Below are 19,088 nucleotides of genomic sequence, written 5' to 3' on the forward strand. Positions count from 1 at the left end.
TTCACTGATCATTGCTCTCCCTGGGGACGCTTATCTCCCCAAGTCCATCCGGAGCTACATGGATTTGTCTCTGTATCGCCAGGAGCATCCAGCAGAGCACTGGAAGTTAGTCCATAAATGTTCGTGGACCTTTGAGATGCTGAAGAAATATCACCCTATTTAAAGTATTTAGGTAAACATTTAGGTAGATCACTTAGGGCATCTGGGCTGCGGACGCCATGGCCATGGCGCTGAGGTTTGCAGACTGGCAAAGCTTTGCAGGAGGGCAAGGCCAGGGAGATCCTCGGCTCCTCTTAGCTCCTCTCACAACCCCTAAAGATGTGAAATGGAGGGGTGCTTGAGCTGACAGAAGTCTGGCTCTTCCAGCCCGGGCCTTGCTCTGCACCCCATCTCTAGAAGGAAGTCTGCTTAGCCTGCAGCTTACTTAAATCTCCCTCAAAATCAGCCTTAGGTCTGCCACCTGATCAGGAGACCTGTCCTCCTCCTGCCTCTTGTCCTCAGCTCCCTGGCTCCCCTGTTTCAGATGACAGATACCTTGGTAACTGAGATGGCACCTTCTTAAGGATTACCTCTCACCTTTGCTCCTTCCAATTTATGACCCCACGAGGGCTGCCTGCCTGCCTCCATTCTCCTCTTACTGTATCCCCAAGCCTTGTTGAGGCTTTACTTACACCAGGCACTGTGCTAAGGGTTTTACATACAGTATCCTGATTTAATTCTCAGATAACTCTCTAAAGGAAAGGCTGTTCCTATTTCCATTTTACAGATGAGGAAACTGAGTCCCAACGAGGTCAGGCGACTGGCTCGACTTCAGTTTGTATGATAGACGTGTCAGTGGGGTTTTACTCCAGGAAGCTGTAAACCCTCCCACCTACCACGTTGCACGGAGAAGGGACATTGTAGTCAGCATATTCTAAGTTTTGGAACTACTGAGCGTGAATCATCACCAGGGAGCTTGTTAGAAATGCAGAACCTCAGGCCCCCACCCCATTCTGACTGAGTTATAATTTGCATTTTCACAAGAGAACCAGGTGATTGGTTTGCTTAGTGGAAGTCTGAGCCACCGGTCTGAATTGAATTGAATGGATGATGCAATACAGGCACCCACAGGCAAAGAGCACCACAAGACTCCGGATGTTGGGGACTTCGCGGAAGCACAGAGCCAGAAAGTTATAGTTCCGAGGCTCCCGGTGTCTGTTTCCACTTCATAGGTGCTCAAGCAAAAATCTCAAGTCTGGAAGCCTGGGTAGCGATCGGACGGCTTAGAGCGCCACCTGCTGGTCATCATTAACTACGCATCACACGTTTCGGCTTCAGGCATCCCCTTCCCAGAGCGGCAGCTCACGTGTCTGCAGCGGCACTCTTGGGAATTTTTGAAGTTCTCCTCAGCCCGGTTTATTTCTTCTTCTCCTTTAGCCTTAACATTCACCATTCGTTATTCCTGTCACCGGTTCGGATAACATTATTGCAGCACTCCATGTTTGCTTGGCCTCTTGACCTCAATTCATTAGGCGTTTGTCAGCGCCTACTGGGTTAAAAGCGTAAGAATTCAATAGAGCATTCCTCTCTTCACTAACATCAGAGCAAGTGGGGAACCAGGCCCTTAGTGTTACAACCAAGACATAAAGAGTTTCCTTAAGGAAAGCAGTGGAAAGAATCCCTCTTACTTCAAAGTGTTTTCTTTCTGTACAGAATCCTGGTTACTTAAGTTCTGCCCATTTTGGCTACACTCTGAAGTCTTAAAACAGCTGCGTGTGTGTGTGGTGGGGGGTATCTAATTTTTACATTGTTCTCTAAAAGAATCCTAATCTGATACAAGCCACTCTGTCATGACCAGAAGCAAAAATCAACTAATATACATCCTTTAAAAAGATAATTCCTGCTGTTCTGTGGAAAACGTACCATGGGGGAAGGGTGAGAGAAAAGCAGAACAGGAAGGGAAATTTAAAAGCCGTTTCAGCGTTCCATGCAAGTTGCTGATGGTGTCTAGAGCTAGGATATTGACAGACAGTGATGACAGGCAGAAGTAGAAGACTTTGAGGGTTATTTTTAGGGGGGTAGGTGGGTAAAGATAAAGTTATAATAATACTCAGGCAAGGTGAGTGAGAGTGACAAGAGGCAATTTCATACGCTGCTGGAGGGAGCCTAAATTGGTACAGCCTTTATGCAAGGAAAGTCGACCATTTTTTTTTTTTTACCATGTCTTTAAAACTATGTTAGACTTTGACTTGTCAATTCCATTTCTAACAATTAGTTTAAAGAATGAAACAGAATAAAGGAAACCTAATTTAAAATGAAGTTGGGTGGCCAGAAGGGGGAGCCCTCACACATTATGACTCCGTATCAACTATTGACCCCAACAGGAAGAATTCTCCTTGCCAGACAAGCCCAGCCAATGGGAAGCACCCCACCATCCAGAACTCTCTTTTTCCTCCAATGGACTTTCCTCAAAACAACCCCTTGCAACTGCCATCTTGTTCTCTATAAAGTAACATTCCTCTCCTCTGCTAGACTTACCTATGGCTTTAGCTTTAGCTACAGCTTGCTTGCCCCAACCTGCAATTCCTCTGCTATTCTGGATAAAAAAAAAAAAAAAAATTTTTTTTTTTTTTTTGCTGGCAAAATAACCAGCTGTTTGTTTTTAGGGTCAACTTGCAATAAAAAACATATTGCAGAAATTTTTTATAATAAGGGAAAATTAGAAACAACTTAAATGTCAATCAATAGATTAACTGAATGACTACATCCATTAAAAATGATGGTGTAAAAGAATATTTAATGGGGATCACAAGATAACAACTGAAAAAAAACCAAGTCTGAAAAGTATTCAGTGTGATCTCACTTATTTTGAAATAACTACACATTACAATTATACATTATATAATGTATAATTATTTTCACTTAAGTATATATTATACATATAAAATATGTATAGGGCCTGGAAGAATAAACACCAAAATATTTATAATAATTATCTGCAGGGGTGGTATAGAGCTTACGTGTTTCTTTTTCACTTTTATGCTTTTATGAAATTTCCACGTTTCTTCCAACAGTAATGCTATTTTTATAAAAAGAAAAAATACGTTTTTTCGCTCCTGACTTTGTCCCTGACCCTGGCTTTACCTGGCTTGAGCACTAGGAGTCTCAGTTGTCAGGGAGGCCTTCAGTTCTAGGATGACGAGTGAAGACTCAGATTCCTCCAGCAAAGGCTGATGTGCCTTTCATCAAGCACTCTCTCTGGCAACTGCCACCACCCCAGGAAGCGGGGAGATTTCCCTTCCACATACTGCCCTGCAAACAAATCTCTGTGCCTCCCCCCTCTTTGGTTTCCCTTCCCCTACCTGTCCCAGAGCATCTCTGCCCCTGAAGTTAGCGATTTTCAGGGCCCATGTGTTTTATGATGGTGAGAGAGTGGCAGTGGGAGGGCACCCAGACCAGGTGAGCTGCGGGCTGGCGCGGGGTTGGGACATTACTCAGCCGTCCTGCTCACCCAGTGCCCAACCCCTGCTGCTACCCTCTGCCTCCTGCCACAGCCCGCACCCTCGGGTCACCGTCCATCCTTGCCCGTTTTATCCTCAAGTCCAAGCTATTTTTCTCCTTCTTAGGATTCCTTTGGTTGATTCCACTCAGCGGCTTCCAGGCCAGTGGGCTCTCAAGCATTTAAATTCAGCCTCGGGTTTAGCCTTGAAAAGTCCTGAAGTGGCTTCTGTCAGCTCTGAGATCCCAAGCCTCTGTCACTCTGCAGGTCGTCATCCCATGTTCGTCTCAAAACAGCATAAGCCAAGGTCCGTGTGCTCCACAACTTCAGGTGGCACACAAGAGAACCTTTTTTTTTTTTTACAGTATGTGTTAATTTTGCTGCTTATTAAAAATATAATTAGAACATCAGACCTGTGATCTCACACTGTGAATGCTCAGAATGAGACAAAAGTAAATATTTGTGTTTAAAATCTGCCTCCGTTTTTTGTTGTTGTTGTTGTTTCTTTTTTTTTTTTAAGAAAAATCAATTGTACATGTGGTACTTTGATGTGGCAAAAAATACCAAGACAAACTGCTAGAAGTTCTCCTTGGAGGATTCTTCCTTTAAAAGCCCCAGATTCCTTCACAAGGCCTTCCCTCTTCCCCAGCCCATCTGTACCCCACCCAGACACCTGCAGGAGGACCTGCCCAAGGCCATGCTCTTTCGGACAGCATTGGTGCGCCGCAGCTAAGTAAGGCTCTCACCCAGGGGCGGGCTCACCCTCCAGTCTCCAGCCAGACCAGAGGTTCTCAGTCCATTATGACTTTGAGGAGGGAATTTTGGTGTGGATTCCAAAAGAGTTTAGAATAGAATTGAGAATGATTGCCTTGCCCAAACTTCTCTTGTGCAAACACACACACACATGCACACACGCACACACCCTGACCCTACACGTGTGAGCTCAGCTTAAGACAGTAGATTTATTCCTTTAACGAACATCAGGTTATTGAGCTCTGCTGATACCAGGCCCTGTGCTGGAGTCGACAGAGATGAGTTAGGACCCCCTCCTTTAAGATCTGAAAAGATAGAGGTGCCAGGGGAGAAGTGATGAGGTAGAAAGGCATTTCAGCCAGGAAAAAAAAATTATAAAAATATCAGAGCCCCTGAAACCCAAGGCCATCAAGGGATCTGAACTGAAAGCCACCACTGTAGCCACACTGTGACCAAGGGTAAGGGGACAAACAGAGAGAGTCTGGGAAAGGCAGCGAGGGCCCCATGAGCCGACTGAGGAGGGCGGACTCTGTACTGAGGGCAGTGGGGAGCCAGGGAAGTCTTCAGAGAGAGGGGGGAAGATGAGGAGGGGCATCTATGAAGGTGCTCTGTGGCTCTGAGTCCCCGGGTGCAGGCTGGGCCGAGGCGGGGAATGAAAGCAGCCCTTGTCTGCCTACCGAGCCTGCGTCTTTGTTTTCTGTTCAAAGGCTCCAGGCTACATAATAATGGGGGCAGAGCCCAAGGGGGTGGGACAAATGAAACAGGTAAGACGGAGAGAGATTTCAGAAGCGTGGGCAGCCTTGGGGCGGCAGGAGGCAAGCCCAGGAAATTCACAGGGGTATGAATGAACTGAAACCCCAAAGCAGACTCTGAGCTGGCTGGCACCAAGCAGGGCAACTGCAGATGGGAGAGGGGATGGTCAGGGTTGCAGCCAACTCAGAGTCCTCCCCTGGTCTTACTGTGGGGAATGTGGCCTCACCCCAGAGGCCCCAGAAGCTGGTGGCAGGGAGGGGAGCAGGGCACCTTGAAGGCTTAACCTTTGAATGAGCCTCCCTGGGGACCAGAGGATCCCCCTTCTTCGCACTTTGGGGCCCTTCGGCCCTCCCTGGTTAGACCTTCCCATCTGCCCATATTCCCAGGCCAATCAAGATGCTAATGAGTGGAGGAGACAGGGTGGGAGGAGGGTCAAGGATCATGTGCACAGATACCTCCAGCCCCAAAGGCATCATTTAAGTGCAACCACCATGAGTGTACACAAGGGTGCAGCCAGCTTCCCCCCACCCCTGGACCCCAGCCCCTATTCCCTGCCCTGCCTCCCTTGCATGACCATCCTCATCCACAGCCAGCACTGAGCAAGCCTCCACTGGCCAAATATGGGCAGTCAGTGCACACCCTAAGTGGCGAACCGCCCTTGGTGTCCCTGACCAGGGCCCAGTCAGCGATCCAGGCCTGCCCGCAGCAGTGCGTTCAGCTGTAGAATATCACTGTCAGGTGTCTGACCACGACGGCAGTGACAGAAAAAAACAAGAGGCTCAGAACCCACATATCCCATAGTTAGATTCCACCATTAGCATACACTATTCTTTTTTTGTTTGTTTTAATTTTTCCCATTTTATTTGGGGGGGGGGGGGTAATTAGGTTTATTTATTTGTAATGGAGGCACTGGGGCTTGAACCCAGGACCTCATGCATGCTAAGCACGCACTCTATGACTGAGCAATGCCCACCCCGACCCCCAGCATGCACTGTTCTTACATCATTACATATTAATCCATTCATTCATCCATCCAATTAAAACATATACAGAATGGGGGGTATAGCTCAGTGGTAGAGTGCATGCTTAGCGTTCAATTCTCAGTACCTCCCTTAATAAAGTAAAATTTTAAAAAACTTAAAAAAAAATATATATATATATATAGAATGAAGTTTCCTAGGCCCCTCTCAAGACCTGCTAAGTCCTGAGACAGGGCCTAGAAATCTGTATGTCTAACCAGTTCTCTGGGTGGTTCTGCTATTTGGGAACTCCTGTCCTGGTCCAGATAGCCATTCCATGCAGAAACCTACCTGCAGTCAATCGGCAGTCAGGCAGCCAGCCTTACCTGAGATTCTTCCTTTGCCTGGAAGCTTCCTACCTTCAGAGAGGTCTCTCCAAGGAAGGTCTTAACTTTTGGGGCCAAAATGATCTCCGGACACATCTCCATCCTGGCCGGCCTCTTCCCCAAAACACACTTCAGTGTCTCAGCGACACCACCCACAATGTGGCCCCAGAACTGGACACAGCTTTCCAATGTGGCCTGAGCAGAGCAGAGGCCACTGGTCCCATCCTCTCTGAGCTGAAAACTAGTCTTCCACCATTCATCCTTGCATTTCTCTGCTGAGAAAGGCAAGACACTAGCTAATGGGATGGAGGGATGTGCAACAGATCCTTTATTCACCAAGCCAGGACCAGGCTGGCCAGGCCCCTGGAAGCAGAAGGTGTTCAAGTCCTCTTACCCATCTTAGGCCTCCTCTTGCTGCCATGATGATGATGATGGAGACAGTGACAGATGTTGATGGAGCCCTTAATGCAGAAGAGCATGGCTCCAGGCACATCATCTGCATCCATTCATTTAATCTACCCAAAACCAGAGTAGGTCATATTATCTCCATTTTTCAGATGAAGCAACTGAGGCTCAAAGGGATTAAGTAATTTATCCAAAGGTACAGGTACTTTCTCTTTATATAAACACACACACAGCCCTGGATTCACAAGTTCATGCACTAATCTCAGTGTCCCCGAGCTCCCTACTGTCAAATCCTATAGGCTGGGTCCTTCTGGCTAATACACCATGCTCTCAAGCTTTCCTGACTACGAATTCCTCTCTGCCTGTCCAAACTTAACAGGCCTATGTCCTGCTCTGTTAGCACATCGCTAGGTGGCTGGAGACAACCTGGTAAATAAAATTAAGCTAAGGTTTCTCCAGCTGATACACTTACTCTCTCAGTATGCATATATATATATTATATATATATTTACATATAAATGATGTGTATATACATATGCATGTGTATATCTAATTTTTAAAGTGGAATTCTTATTTTGGAACACAAAACCATAGCAGACTATGATAATATTTATATATTCAAGGTAATCTTCAAAGTCAAACTTCATGGCAGGACCAGCAGAAAAGATTTGGGAACTTCATGTATTGACCCCAAATCACATCACGTTAGACTGAATCTAAGGACAGCCTGGCCTGGCTCAGTCCCCTCCCCAGGGGACACACAGGGCATTGATGCTGAGTATTTGAGAGTAATTTTCAGGAACCCCCAGGAAGCTCTGGCAGAATCAGGAGCCCACACTCCTGAAGGGACCCCTGGAGGTGCTGATGAAAGGGGAAACATTGGGGCAGCCCTCTGGGACTAGAGTTGCAAAATGAAATATAGGATGCCCAATGAAATCTGAGTTCTAGATAATTTATTAGTGTAAGTAGATCCCAAGTATTAAAATTTTTTAAGTTGGTTGAGGCAACATTGGTTTCTCTGGTGCAAGTTTCCCGTGTACATCATATTTCTACTTCTGTATACACTACAGCGTGCTCACCACCAAAAGTTTATTTTCCATCTGTCACCCAACAGTTGGTTCCCCTTTACCCATTAGTAGTTCCCAAATATTGCACTGAGCACACAGACTAAAAAACTGCAGTTTTTCTGAAATCCAGATGTACCTGGGCAGTCTGCACACATTCAGGGAAAGAACAGGAGGGACGTTATGACAGGTGGTACTGTGTCGGGGGGTGGTGGCCGGGGCACTGCCCTGACCCACATCCCCCACCAGCCTCTAGGTGGCCATGGAGCCAGGCCAGGGTTGGTCGGGTGAGGGAGGAGCCATCCTAGGGTGCCCTGCGGGGGTCACACTCATGCTTGGCTAAGTCTTGGATCCAGGAACCTCCTGTGTCAGAAGAAAACCAATTTCTTGAGGACTGGCCTCCAGCCCTGAGAGGCCCAGCAGTCCCCCCTCCACTTTGCTTCTGCCTTATTCTTGATTATTTTTTTCTGATCATGAAAGGAACACACATTCAAATGTCACAGGAACGGATAAGTCAGAAAGTTCCTCTGGAGATTACTGTCAAGTTGGATGTGGCTTCTTCCAGATTCCTCCTCAATAAAAGTGTTCACGCATGATCATCCTTTCCATAGACAGAACCGTACACGCTGTTCTGGAACTTACTTCTGTTTAACACAGTAGCAGGGACTTCCGTGCAGGTGTGTTTCTCCCTCATTGCGTTTACTCCGCCTCCTTCTTTACGCACTGGTGTTTGGTCTTCTGGAGCTGAGCGCCTCTGAGTGAGGGATGAATGACAAATGCTCAGAAGCACATCACCCAAATATTTGTATATGACTTTGGGTGGCAAAGCCTTACTGAGGCTGATCTCCCCCTTCACCCTGTGCTGGGCAGGGGAGCAGCGGGGTGGGGGGAAGGTCGCTGAAACGGGTCCAGGAGGCTGAAGGACTGTGAGTGTGACTTTCTTGTTGTTGGGATGGGGAGAGCCATCTCTAAGGAGCCTCCATCAAAGAGCTCCTGGGTCACACCATCATCGTGAGACTCTGTGTTTGTCTGGAGCACTCACCCCCAGGCTCCTCCTCAAGCCAGGGAGCCCCTTTCCTAGCATCCTCATCAAGGTCACCTGACTCCAGCAGGGGCCAAACCCCTGGGCAACGCCAAGAGCCTCCCGGCCTCAAACGGGTTGGGCGACATTCACTTCCTGGCGCTGTCCTCCCGACCTGCTCAGTCATTAGGAAATGCCCTGGCGGCGGCAGCTGTCCCAGTGACAGCAGCAGGAGGACGTGCCGCCTGCCTGACACCTCTGGGTGGCTCAGATCTGCTCTGCGGAAGCCCTGGGTAGAAGGTGGATGCTGCTCGCCTTGGTCCCGGCCAGAGTGAGTCTGGGGGCTGGGCTGGAGGGGAGGAAGGGGTGGGATGCAATCAGAGCTTGGCAGGGTTCTGCGGTGGCACTGGAGTGATGCTGAGTGTGTGTGTGTGTGTGTGTGTGTGTGTGTGTGTGTTGTCTAGGGGTGTGTGTGTGTGTGTGTGTGTGTGTGTGTGTGTGTGTGTGTGTTGTCTAGGGGTGGGGAACTGGTCACAGCTAAAACTATAAGGTCTTGTCTTGGGGAACCCAGGAGGGAGACCCAGGTGCCTAGAAGTCTTGCTCTGCCTCACAGGCTCACTGTCCCAGGGTGGGGAGGCAGGGGTCACCCGAGCTGGTGACACCCCACCAGTCCTCACAATGGGCTGCTGCTGCGAGGTATGACAGACACACAGAAAGCTGTGCGTGTCTAACATCTACAGCTGCATTCTGGAGCTCTCGTTAGGTGTCTTCATCCCTGGATGTTTGTGAAATTGGCACTTGTGTAGAGGTGTGAGGGCTGGGACCTCCCGTGCTGCCACATTCTTCACCTACTCCTGGACCAAGGTCTGGAGGCTCATGCAAACCCTCGCTAGAGGCAGTGGTGCCCAGCACGGGCTGCGGAGCCAGGCTGGCCCGGCCTCGCGTCCCTGGTCTGCCCTGTACTAGCAGCCTGACTTTGAACAAGTTACTTAAGCCTCGGCTCCCTCATTTGTAAAACAGAGATAATGTCTACCTCCCAGGGTTGTTGTCACCATGAAATGAGGAAGGGATGCAAAATGCCAAGCACATAATTAGTGGTCAGGAAAGAGCTGCTGTTGTAATTATTTATTATTAGCTCGACACTGGTCCCACCTCTCCCAGGAAGACTTTCCAGCCCTCCCCCCCCCACAATTTCCTCAAGCACCAATGGGGATGCATATAATGTCCTGCACTGTTACTCCGCTCATCTGCACCCAAACCAGAGCATGTTCCCATTTCTTCTGCTGCCCTCTCCTCTGCCCCAGCATCCAAGACAGTCAGGCCCGTACGAGGAACTCAAGGATGGAGAATGAAATGGAATTAAGAGGAAGGGAGGGACACCAGGAGGGAGGCGTCAGGGAGACTGAGAAAGGGAGGTGAGAAGGTGGGGATGGGCGGGTGGCATCGTCCAGACGTAAATGGCCTGCCTCTCTCAAAACACAGGAAGGGGAAGGGATTGTGCAGAGAGGCTGTCGGTGGGGACCTGGGATGCATCCTTTTAATTTTTCCTTAAACTCAGTCCTCCCTGCTCCCCTGCTCATCCTAAGGAGAATAGTGCCTCCTGACTTGGCTAATATCTACTCACCCAATCTACCCTCTGATGCTAATAATGTTCTCTATACCACCTATGAAATCAATCAATCTCTCTCTCTGCCATCTCCCTCTCTGTCACCTCGGACAAGTCACGTCCCCCTCTTGGGACCTGGGTCTGCTCACCTATAAAACCAGATTTTACTAAATGACCTCAAAAGTCCTTTCTCCGCACCATTCCTCCTTTTTAAAATCTTTTTCAAGAAAATTTATAAATGTTCACTAGGCTCTAAAGCTTCCTGAAGGGCTTTCTTGCTCACTGCTGATCTCCAGTGCCCAGCCCAGTAACCTGCATGCAGCAGGTGTTCAGTATTTTCTGAACAATTGGCTGGCTGGATGGAGGGATGGATAGATAAATGGATGCACTTGAGAACATCCCCAGTTTAGACATTTGCAAGTGTGTTACGAAACAAAAATGACTGAGAAACACTGGAATCACCAGCTTAATTGTCTATTGCCCATCACTTACCTAATCCATTGTCATCTTGTTCAGTTATTCTAATTTGAGGAGAGCTGCCCTCTTCCAGGGTATGATTTTTTAATTTATTATTATTATTATTTTTTAGTTATCTACGTAATAAGGAACATTCAGGGAGCAGACGGAAGGCAGGCACAAGGAGGGGAAAGGACTCAGCCTGCCTTAACAATGACACCTGCTGTTTACTGAGCACTTACTGTGGGCCAGACTCCACTCACGTTAGCTCACTTAATACTCTGAACAACCCTGAAAGGGAAGTAGTACTATTATCATCAATCCCATCTTAGAGATGGGAAACTAAGGCTTGGGTAGGTTAAGCAATTTGCAGACAGTAACGAGATCAAGGATCTGAACCCAGCTGCAAAGACTGAGCACCCAAACCCCCAGCCCCAACCTGGGGAGCACACCGAGCAGCTCAGAGACCAAGGTTTGGAAACCCCTGCAAAGGTTTCTGTGCTGCCGCCAGGGTCCCCAGCTCCCTCTCCCCACCTCCACACATTTCTGCTCTTTCTTACTTTGGGGACATTTGCAACTTGGCAAAGTGGACTTGGAACCAAGCCAAGAGAGGCGAGAGATTCCAAAAGATTTCTGATTGAACAAATGATAGTTTGTCTTTCCTATTAATTCACCTTGGTCCCACTGTGTCCTCTCTCAGGCTTGGGGGCTGCCCATAATGTAACAGTTGCCAGCGTGTCCAGAAGTCTTTTGTCTACGTCCCTGGTGGAAGAATGTATGAACAGGTGACCACAGTTCTTTCTAAAGACCCTGTTTAGATGAGTGTAGACTACACAGCTGTGATACTGCAGACATGCGGACCGCATCAAATACCCAAACAGGTGTTTCCCCTCAAATCATCACCTTGGGAAACTGTGCTTAATCCAACAATGCTGCCATTGCTGAGAGCATCCTTGGGGCCTCTCAGGTCTCAGATAAAGTCTGAAACCCACCTGTCACATTATGGTGACTCTCTATCTTTGATTTGAAACAGTCTCAGGCCACTTGACTCCTCATTTACTTTCTCGCCAGGCTGGGCACCAGTGGCTCTTGGTCATTTCCAAAATACCAGACACGTTCTCGAAGGATGAAACTCTGCCTTCACAGAGGTTGACCCGAAGGTTCTCTCGCTGCCTCGGGCAGGCCTCTGAGAAGAATCTGAAGGATGACTGAGCTGTGGCGGGCAGAGGAATGAGCCCGCAGCTCCCCAACGTGACTGCGTGGCAGGCTAGTGGGCATTTGGATGTGTAAGTTCTGAGTTTTATTTTCAAAACAGTCACTGCTGTACGAGGCACACGCCGCACAGAGGAATTCGGTCCAGTGGCCGAGTACAATCCAGTGGGTCAGTCAGCCCCTGAGCGGGGAGACTGAGGGGTGGCAGAGGACTTGCTGGACAACAGCCTCTCTGCACATTGGAGCCTGGACTGAGGCTGGGGGAGATGGGTGCTCCTGCCTCCACTCTGGCATCGAACCAGGAAGAGGCAAGGTGGTGACTTCGCTGTGCATATATGTCATGGCTGAGGTGAGGTGTCAGAGAGGCGACACCTTCCTCACACCAGAAACCTCCTTCACAGTCCAGCGTGGCTGGGATCGCTCCTTGTCTCCCAATCCCCTTCTGGAAGCGGCCCCTCATCCCTCCTAAAGGTCTTGGTTTAATGCAGGGAGGTCACTGAGGAGGAGCAGCAAAATGAAAGGGTAGGAGGAAAAGGAAGAGGACAGGAGAGGAGACAGGGAGGAGGCGGCAGAAGCAGAGGCGCAGCAGGGAGGCTGGGAGGGGGGCACAGGAGGAAAAGGCACCGATGCTCACGCAGTGGCCCTTCCCGCCCACAGCTAGGGCCCTGCCCTCCCGGAGCGGCCATGTCCGAGGTGGAGAGCAAGGACAGCTCGGGCAGCGAGTGCCCCGTGTGCTATGAGAAGTTTCGCGATCTGGAGGGCGCCAGCCGGACGCTGAGCTGCGGCCACGTGTTCTGCCATGACTGCCTCGTCAAGTACCTGCTGTCCACCCGAGTGGACGGGCAGGTCCAGAGGACCATCGTCTGCCCCGTCTGCCGCTATGTCACCTTCCTCAGCAAGAAGAGCTCCCGCTGGCCCTCCATGCTGGACAAGAGCTCCCAGACCCTGGCCGTGCCCGTGGGCCTGCCCCCAGTGCCACCACCGGATGCCCTGGGCCACACCAACCCCCTGGCCGTCTCCCAGCCTGTCTGGAGGCCGTCCCCAAGTCAGGGTGGCCAGCTGCCCTTGGACCTGCCGCCCAGCCTGCCCCGGGAGCCGCAGATCTTTATCATCAGCCGCCACGGGATGCCCCTGGGGGAGCAGGAGAGCATCCTGCCACGGCGCAGCCTAGCTGAGCTCTCGGAGGCCTCCCCGGCGCCCAGCTCCACCCGGTCGTTCTGCTGCCGCTCCCGGGCCCTCCTGCTCATCACCCTCATCACCGTGGTGGCTGTGGTAGCCGCCATCCTGCCCTGGGTGCTGCTGGTGAGGAAGCAGGCGTGAGCAGTGGCACCTGCGGGGGCCACCGAGCCAGGCTTGGCCTGAGAGCTGCTCTGGCACAGCCAGGCTGGAGGGGTCTGGCGCAGCCCTGGTCCAGGGGCGGCCCGGGGCATCTCCCCACCTTGGGCTCCCCACTCCCAGAGGGGCTCAGACACGACAAGGGGCAGGATTGCCAAGGCCAGAGCTGAGCTGAGCAGCTGAGCTGCAGGCTGAAATGGAAATGCCAGGTTCCAGGCCAGGGAGGAAAATGTGACGGCCAGCCTTGGCAGGTACCTCCTCTTTCCCCTAGGCTAGAACTGAGCAAAGTAGGAAGATGGGTGCTACCCCTCAGTGGGCTCCCCGGCCCGGAGGTGTGGCCCTTATCTGCCAGGTGACCCACCTGAGGCCAGGTAGGGCTCCGTGCGGGGACAAGGAAGTCCTGATGACACATCCTGCCAGATGGGGGCCCACTGGCAGGACTCCTCAGGTCAGAATGCCCACACAGCGTCCTCCAGCTTGCGCCCAGGGACAAACAGAGGGGGTGGCACCAGGGCTGAAGGCACTTGTGTTCCCCCGAATCTCAGGGTCCACCTATGACCCTCACAGCTGCCACCTTCCCACCCCCAAATCACCCGCCTGGAAGGTCTTCCCCGAGGGAGGTGCTGATCTCAGAGGCTGCGGCCCAGGATTCCTGGGGGAAGTAACAGAAAAGGGGAGCTGAGGCCATGTCAGGAATTGGGGTTTGCTGGCAGAAGCCGAGGCTAGAAGAATGACCACAAACGGAGCCAGAGGTCTCCCCAGGCCTCCCAGGCCCAAAAATGGTCCAAAGTTTGAGTGCTGGGGTTCTCAAGGATGGCCTGCAAGGTAGGGAGTCCAGGGGAAGCCTGGTGGCCGGGGCTTGAGTCAGCTGAGAACTATGTGCGCAAACACAGCCCTGGGGGCTCCTGCTTCCCTCCCAGCCCAGGTCCTCCTCCTCATGACCAACCACTCATTCATGAGAGGCCACACCAGCTGGGCCAGTTCCGAGGTGGATTCCCAGGCTGGGCTGGGCAAGGAAGGGTGGGGAAGGGAACAGCCGTGCTTGACAGGGACGCGGCTGACTCGGTGACCGCCAGAGCCCAGGTGCTGTGGGCAGCCAGCCAGGGCCTCTTCACCTGGGGACCCCACCCTGGACCCTCATCCTTCATGAGGACCTTGGAAAAATCTCAGGTTGGGTCCGGGGAGCAAGCCATTCGGGGACAGCTGTTTTCTGTTTATTAAGGCCCATAAGTCAATGAGCCATCATCTTAATTTTCGGATTAAGAACAGCAAAAACCTCAAGCTCTTCTCTCAAACAGGTGGTTGTTGGCAGCCCAGGTGTGCCAACAGCTAAGCCCTCTTCAGCCCACACCTCTCTCGGCAAAGTTTGCTGACTGTCGGGAGAGAAATGGCGCCCCGCCTCTCACCTTGTTCCTAAAAGCCTGCAGTGGTGGTCATGTGGGGACCCCCAGGGGATGGGAGCCACGCTACAGGGGACTTCTGGACACAAGAGGGCTGATTGAAAGCACTTTCGGGCTTCTCTGCGCTCTTTTCACAACTGGAGAAGAGCACAGGTGCTACTGGGGGGACCCAGGCAGATTCATGGGGGAAATATTTATTATAGGAATTAAAATGTTAAATTTACAAAGACTCTAGTGAGTCCATTTTAACCACAACCAGGCTGCTTTAAACACTTCTATGAATTTCTAGGGACCTGATTTTAGTCTTTGCAGATTCCACTGTGTTTGCCAAAAGTGGATTCCAAAATACCTGTAGTGTTTTCATGTTGTTCAGCGGTGACTTGTCAATGGCACTTCTTTTATTTTCAATGAATGTCAAGAGCTATTTTTTAAATAAAGGTATATATTTTCTCAAAGATTCCAGAGACATTGCAAATGTGGGTGGGAAGCACAGAGCTGATGAAAAAAACAGTCACTAAAGGTGCAGGGACATTATGCGGCTGTAAAAAGAACAAGGAAAGTCTCCAGGATCCAACAGCCAATGGGAGAAGGCAAAGTGTGGAACACTGGGTATCAGATACAGTTTGTGTGTAAAAGTAGGGGAATGAGACTTTGCATTCCAGTTTGCTTATTTGTCCATAAAGCAATTGGAAAGATATTAAAAAAAAAAAAAAACTAGTAACAGTGATGAACTGTGGAAGGGGGATGAGAAAGCGATGGAGTGGGAAAGGGATTTCTGAACCAAGCAAACGTATGTATTATTCAAAAATTAAACTGAAAAATTATATTAGAAGCTAAAGATATCTTCCGTGTACACACCTGTTGCCTGGTGAGGAGCTGGTCCCAAGAACATTCAAGAGCCACCAGGTCACCTGTCCGGCAGTTCCAGAGTGTCAGCTCCCGGCTCAGTGGGGCTGGTCTGTCTGGTTAGAGGTGTGACATATTAGGCTTTACAGTCATTTCAGGAAGGAAGGTAAAAAGTTTGATATTCTCAATGTTTCTAAGACCCTGGGAAATTCTTTGGGCCTCATCATTTGATGTGCTTGTTCTGATTCCTTCTTCTCCATATTTCCTTTCCTTTCTCAGATAAAATCTTTTCGCTTTAAGCAACCAGCCTGGGGTCCGGGTACTATGGAAAGATAACACCATGGATAAACAGATAGACAAACAGACGGACACCCGAGGTTAAGCATAAACAGTTGCTCTTTTCTTCCCCCCTTGTCCAGAGGCATCCCCCCTCCATACACACACACACACTCACACACACACACTCACTTTGCTACCTCCCATCACAATAACCTTTGACGTTCATACACACTGGGCCTATCAAGTGTGCAGAAGGGTCCACATGTGGCAGGTGGGCCCTGAACGAGGGTTACCAGGAGCCTGGGTGCACTTTAGAGACCTCTCCCCACCACTGCTGGGGTCCGTGACCTCCACCCTCAGTGAAGCCTGATGACTCACAGGCCACGCTTCTCCCACCTCCACCTCTCGCTTTGAGCTCCTTCTCGATCCAAATGTCCTCTCTTGGCACAGAATAAACAACCTTGCTCCACCCTCACAACTTGTCACTTTCCTGCACCCTCCTCTGGCCCAGGACAAGCGACCACCACAACAGCGTCTCAGCACACACTACAGGCACTTCCGACAAGCGGCGCTGGTGCAGGCCTCTGGGCCTGGCTCGGGCATCTCCCTCCACCTGGAACGTGCTTCCTTCCTTGTCTACCCGGAAAACCCCCACCCAGCTCGCCAGAAACAGTTCGAGGGTTACCTTAAAGGCGTCCCCACCCCACTTGAGTTAGAATTGGCCACTCCCACTGCATCTCCATCATCCTCCCAAGCCACTTTATTACTTGGGTTTGTTGACAAGTCCATGCCCTCCTCCTAAACAGTGTGCTCCTTGAGGAGAGGCTAAATCTCACCGATCTTGGTAAGATCATACCAAGTGCCTGGCACAGAATTTAGCAAAGAGTAAAAGCTGGACAAATATTTGAAAAATGCATGAGTGAGTGAATGAATGAATAAACAAATAAACATGATGGTTGGGTGTTCAGAAAAAAGTTTCGTTCATGAAGGTAGGCATGTGATCTGGATAATTCCTGCTTTGGTATGTCTTAGGGTTTCTCAGAGACCACCTTCAAAATGACCCTAAGGAGCCAATTTGAAAGGACTCATGTTAAGAGGAATGGGAGGAAGAGAGCGAGAGAGAAGGCAGCCAGGTGCAATGGCTTGAGGACCACAGGGGTGGAGCCAAGATGCCCAACAGACATTTGTGAAGATAAACAGACTCCAGAACTAGGCTACCAGCAATTTGCATCTGCGTGTACCATTTCCATCTTCACCCTGTATAAAGTGGTTATGCTTCCAAATGGTGGGCTGAAGGTTTAATTTCAATGACTCAGTGTTGGATGGAAGGAGGGAGGTGAGGATGCCTGAGAGGGCTGGGGGGACAGCAGGGAGTGATGGGGAGGCTGAAGAAACAAAGAGGGAAGAGAGGAAGATGATGGGGAGACCTGAAGAAAAGATGATTAAAAAAACTAGTAAAGACAAGAAGAAAGAGGAGGGGGTGAAACTGTGAAGACCAGAAAGGAAGGCAAGGGAAGAACGCAGGAGCCTCCCATGGCTCCCTATGGCTCACAGTGTCCAAAGCAAACTCAGCTCAGCCCAGAGCCCCGTGGGCTCATCCCTGAATGCCTCTCATGCCAGCCACAGGACCTGGCTCCTGGAGACAGTGCGTCATGGGGCTTCATACCTCCGTGCCTTCCCTCAAGCTATTCCCACTGCCTCATGGCGCTAATTTTAACATTCCTCAAAACTCAGTCAAGGATGACCTCACCCCAGGTGCTCCCTGACCCCAGAGCTCTCTTGCGTTCCCAAAGCCCAGGAGCACCAAGAGCAGGTGGGCTCAGTGAGTCCTTCTCTGGGGTCCTGTGGTTGTTGATTCCATTGTTTCTCTCTGCTCTTAGACGATGAGCTTCCCGCAGGAAGAAACTTTGACTAATTTCATTTTGCAACTCTAACGTCCACGAAAGATGTTCCATAAACATTTGTTGAAAAGAACTGAATTTTTGAATTATGAATGAAATCTGGGGCTATTTCTTCACAGCATGTTTAAGAACACTACTATTTTCAATCACGAAAACACATGTTTTTGACTGATTCCACCCTGGGCCCTCAAGGATCTGGTTTCTCACTCTTTGACTTGACCCCATGGGTTCCTACAGATTGGGACCATACCCCCAGTTACCAGAAGGGGCTGGGAAGCCAACCTGCACAGGTTCGTCTATAACCGACGGGTTCTGTATAACCTTGCACAAGTTCCTCTCACTTCTCTGTGCCTCGGTGTCCCCATCTGTAAAATGGGACAATACCAGGATCACCAGACTACTTGGTGGATTAAAGGAGCTAAAAATGCAAAGGGATTAGAAGAGCGTCCCTAGCATTCAGCAAGCTCACTACATCTTAAGTATCAGGAGATGCGTGTCTTCCCTCAGTATGACACCTACATTATTCATTCAACAGAAACCGACCTCCTACCGGGTGCGCGGCCGGGCATGCGGCGGGAGTTCACCCCGCGCTGCAGTCCTCTGCAGGGGAGCGCACTAACGCCCCGCTTCCACCGGATCCTGAACTGAAGGAGGGCACGCAGCAAAACTCGGAAAAGGGCACAGCTCTCTGCGTGGAAAGACTTCCTCACGCCGCGATCCTTCAAAGTGTGGTCTCGAACCAACACCATTGGCATCACCTGGGAGCTCATGAGAAACGCGGTTCAGACCTACTTCCGCAGGGTCGGGGGCGGACCCGTGACCCCAGTCTTCGGAAAGCCTCTAGACGGCTGGAGCCGAATCTCGGGCGGGCCCCGCGGAGTAGTCAGCACGAGCCGGGCTGGAGCTGGTTACCGGACAGGTTCGTTCGAGACGCCCACGCCCTTGGCCCAGGCTGAGATATCCAGGTGACCTAGGTAACCGGCCGGCCGGGGGCCCCAGCGCCACCTGGCGGCCAAATGTAGGACATGCCCTTTCCCGGCCAAAGGGGTCCCCGCCGCTTGGTGCTGGGAAGTGAAGGGACAAGGGTCCATGGGGCCGCTCGTTCCCTCAACACCCGCGGGGGCTACCCAGACCCTGACCATCCCCCGTCACTCTCCTCTGAACCATCGTTCCCAAAGGACGCAGCTGCAGAACCCAGAGCTCCGAAGGGAGGCACCGGGACCTGGAGAAGGGT

At 50.6% G+C, this 19,088-nt stretch overlaps 1 protein-coding gene and 1 long non-coding RNA gene across 4 annotated transcripts; one reads left to right on the forward strand and one right to left on the reverse strand.

Annotated features, from left to right (window-relative positions):
* Positions 1–7,672: 7,672 nt before the first annotated feature.
* Positions 7,673–19,083, reverse strand: LOC141573560 (uncharacterized). Of its 2 annotated transcripts, none has more exons than XR_012499367.1 (3): positions 18,398–19,083; positions 15,687–15,996; positions 7,673–8,552 (listed from the first exon to the last, which is right to left on the reverse strand). It is a non-coding gene; the product is annotated as an uncharacterized LOC141573560 (long non-coding RNA). The 2 variants fall into 2 exon arrangements; XR_012499366.1 differs by having other exon boundaries at positions 15,687–15,790; positions 18,398–19,078.
* RNF222 (ring finger protein 222) lies at positions 8,562–15,290 on the forward strand. 2 transcript variants are annotated; one of them, XM_045524807.2, is made up of 3 exons: positions 8,565–9,150; positions 11,953–12,167; positions 12,751–15,290. In XM_045524807.2, exon 3 carries the CDS (start codon positions 12,778–12,780, stop codon positions 13,411–13,413), a length of 636 nt encoding a protein of 211 aa, XP_045380763.1. In that variant the 5' UTR covers positions 8,565–9,150; positions 11,953–12,167; positions 12,751–12,777; the 3' UTR covers positions 13,414–15,290. The 2 variants fall into 2 exon arrangements, with proteins under 2 accessions (XP_045380762.1, XP_045380763.1); XM_045524806.2 differs by lacking the exon at positions 11,953–12,167 and having other exon boundaries at positions 8,562–9,150.
* Positions 19,084–19,088: the final 5 nt, after the last annotated feature.

Source organism: Camelus bactrianus, chromosome 16 (genome assembly GCF_048773025.1).
Source record: "Camelus bactrianus isolate YW-2024 breed Bactrian camel chromosome 16, ASM4877302v1, whole genome shotgun sequence".
Classification (NCBI taxonomy): Eukaryota; Metazoa; Chordata; class Mammalia; order Artiodactyla; family Camelidae; genus Camelus; species Camelus bactrianus.